Source organism: Charadrius vociferus, unplaced genomic scaffold (assembly GCF_000708025.1).
Source record: "Charadrius vociferus isolate BGI_N301 unplaced genomic scaffold, ASM70802v2 scaffold206, whole genome shotgun sequence".
In the NCBI taxonomy this organism is placed as follows: domain Eukaryota; kingdom Metazoa; phylum Chordata; class Aves; order Charadriiformes; family Charadriidae; genus Charadrius; species Charadrius vociferus.
This window is the reverse complement of record NW_009649137.1, coordinates 2090147-2093352: the sequence shown is the minus strand read 5'-3', so window position 1 is coordinate 2093352 and position 3206 is coordinate 2090147. Positions and strand designations below refer to the sequence as shown.

The 3206-nt window shown below is 50.6% G+C and overlaps 1 protein-coding gene across 1 annotated transcript in view; it reads left to right on the top strand.

Annotated features, from left to right (window-relative positions):
• The window catches only part of BCOR (BCL6 corepressor), a 40938-nt gene that overhangs the window by 644 nt on the left and 37088 nt on the right, over window positions 1–3206 (top strand). The window contains exons 2-3 of the mRNA XM_009888369.1: window positions 996–1074; window positions 1989–3200. Of these exons, the coding sequence (XP_009886671.1) occupies window positions 996–1074; window positions 1989–3200 (1291 nt within the window). The remainder of the gene's footprint in view (window positions 1–995; window positions 1075–1988; window positions 3201–3206) is intronic.

The window sequence follows — 3206 nt, the reverse complement described above, 5'->3', positions numbered from 1 at the left end:
ATGATTAAAATTACAGTCTTTGGTAATTTTCCAATGGGGTGACGCAGGCACCGGCCGGTGTCTTCTTCCCTTAAACCCCATCTTTTTAAAAATGATGCTGAACAGAAGCTGCAGGTACGCCTGCGATTCTCTGTGCCAATTCCGTGCAGTTTTAGCCCGTGTTCTCAACTGTTGTGTGAAAAGCCTCCCAGAAGCTGGGGAAAGTTTTTGGTCTTTGCAGGGAAAAACTATTTGCAAACATAAACTGAAGGAAAACAGGCAAACATCTCATTCTGCCTTCACACCCTCCTCCCAGTTATTCAGGGGTATTGGTTTTAAGTGCTATTTGCAGGAAAGGTGACTTGTTTAAAAATGAATAAACAAATACGTTAAAATCACATTTTTGCTTCAAGGTGATGATGTGCCTTTAAGCATTTTGATTGAAACGAGTTCTTTTGGGTAATGCTGAAACTTTCCTTCTGCTGCATGTCAGCGATTTTTATCCCTGGGATTTGAAATTTGGCACTAAGGTATATTCTTTATCGGTGCTTTCTGTGATAACAAGTCCCAGTGCTGCAACACTGGTATGGCACAGATGTGCGGCTTCCTCTTTAGCATGGAACAGCTGACGTTTGTATGATATTAGCGTGTGTGTTTTAATTTTCTGCTCGGCGGTGTATATGGATGGGACTTGAGCAGGGTATGTTTAAAATAGGGTATTCTCTCCTTGCGAAAAGAAAAAGGGCAAGGGGCAAAAGAGAAGACCTTGAGAAAAATCACTTGCGCTGGAAGAGGCTGCTCTGGGGTGTGCTCCATGTGTTCTTGCTGTCAAAACCCTTTATACTTGTTTTCAAATCGTCCTTGCTTTCTAGAGTACTCTCTGTGCATGGGTATGGAGGAGGATAAATACGGTATCATGTGGGACTTCTCTAGGGGAATCAAAGTATGGAGGTGATATAATCTTGCGCTGAGAAGTGCAGGATGTTTTCAAATAGTAAGCTTCTGTTTCTTAATAGGAAAATTCCCGTTAACGATGGCGATGCACCGAAAAGCAGACTGGAGTTGAGGGAAGAAAATCACCTGAATCACAGTGTGGTAAGAAGTTTATACCTTCATGCTGCAGCTAAATCCATGCCTGTCCTCCCCACCCTGTCTCCCACCCCCGAGTGTTATTACGTGATCTGTTTGGAGAAATGATTAAACTGCCTTTCTGTTGCACCTCTAGCTGGGCTTGGGCACATACGAGTTGTTTCTGTGAAATACTGAAATGGGACTTTGTTTATTTATCTCATTAATCTCTTGACACTGACTTTGTGGTGGTGTGTTGTCGTATGACATCATATTCTTACTTTCGCTCTGTTATGAATAATGTCATGCAGCCTACCCACGTGTTTAACAGGAATAGTTCATGTAAGTGTTAAGTACATCAACGTTTCATCAGAGTTGGTGGATTTTTCCTTCTTTGAGCATCCGCAGGGAGCAGCGAGTGGGGAAGAAATTCGACAGTGGACTTTTCTTTCTGCTGCATCCTTGGCCGCCCCGTGAATCGTGTGGCGGTGGGGAGCTCCGGAGCAGAGCTGCGGCAGAGTTAGAGGTCCTGGAGGAGGAGGAGGAGGAGAGGCTCTCCATCCTTCCATTCCCACTCTCCGTGCCACCAGCACACATACTCTGGCTCTGGCGGGGCTGGGGCTGAGGAGCCGGTTGCCGCATGGAAGCGATGCCAATGAGCATCGTTTCTGGGCCAATTCTGGCTGCTTGGGCTAAGGGTCCTCACGCCTTTGTTTCTAGCTGATGGATTTTGGGTGCGAAGAGATTTGTATCGCTGTTTGTGGTGATATCCATTGCTCCGTAGGTTCGTGTTCTCCAGTGCCATCAGCCTCTGTATGTTTTCATGACAAACAAAGTGTTTGCATCGGTATTGTTTCTTTTCCAAATGCTGACATGTCTGTAGCTTGAGCGGTAGTCGTTGTAACAAAATGTGAAAGTAACATACTTCTTGTTCTGTAAAGGTGGATGCGACTACAGCACATCGCATTGACAGTCTCGCAGCTCTGAGTATGGACAGGTCTGGACTCATGCGAGAAGGACTCAGAGTCCCCAGTAGTATTGTCTATTCCAGCTTGTGCGGACTCGGCTCAGAAAAATCACGGGATGCTACGAGTTCGATAGCTGGGCTCGGATTTACTCCTGAAAGAAATCCAGAGATACAGTTTAAGTCTAATCCCCCCGAAGCAGTAGAAAACGCAGCTGTCTCTGGAAAAGCCCCGAATGGCTTCAGCGCTATATACAAAACGCCACCTGGAATACAAAAAAACTCTGTCCCGACGGGAGAGACGCTGGGTTTGGACCGAGCTGCGGGTGACAAGCAGAGTCCCCTCGGTGTCAATGGTGCTAGTTACCTAAGGCTCCCCTGGGTAAACCCCTATATGGAGGGCGCGACGCCCACCATATACCCTTTCCTTGACTCACCAAATAAGTATTCGTTGAACATGTACAAGGCATTGCTACCTCAGCAGTCCACTTACAGCTTACCGCAGCACCTGGCTTACTCGCCCGTATGTACGAACGGTGAACGCTTTTTATACCTGCCTCCCTCCCACTACGTCGCCCCCCACATCCCTTCGTCGCTGGCGTCGCCCATGAGGCTCTCGACTGCTTCGGCTTCACCGGCCATCCCGCCTTTGGTGCACTGTCCGGATAAAAGCTTGTCATGGAAGATGGGTGTCAGCCCCGGCAACCCCGTTGACGCGCACGCCTACCCCCACATTCAGAGCAGCAAGCAGCCCCGGGTCCCCGCTGCCAAGCCGGCCCCCGCCAACATGCCGGCGGACCCTGCGCTCCTGCTGCCCCACTCGCCCCGGCCGTCCCCTCGCCTCCCCCTGCCCGCCCAGGTCGGGGACGCCTATGCCGATTTCCACAAACACTTCCCCAGGATCACCACCTCTCCTTCCTCCGCCGTCACCCTCCCGAAGCCCTACGTCAATGTCGGTGGCGAATTTCCACCCTCTCGCCTCTCCAACGGGAAGCTCCCTAAGGGCAGCGACGCTGGGGATGCGCCCCCGCCGGCCGCCCCCCACGCGCGGAAAGCTGGCCACGACCGGAAAGACGGCAGGCCCCCCCCGCTCCTGGAAAAGCAGACCCCCACCAAAGATGTCACCGACAAACCGCTGGACTTGTCGGCAAAAGTCGTCGACGCAGAAACCGCCGGCAAGTCGGACCACGGAAAG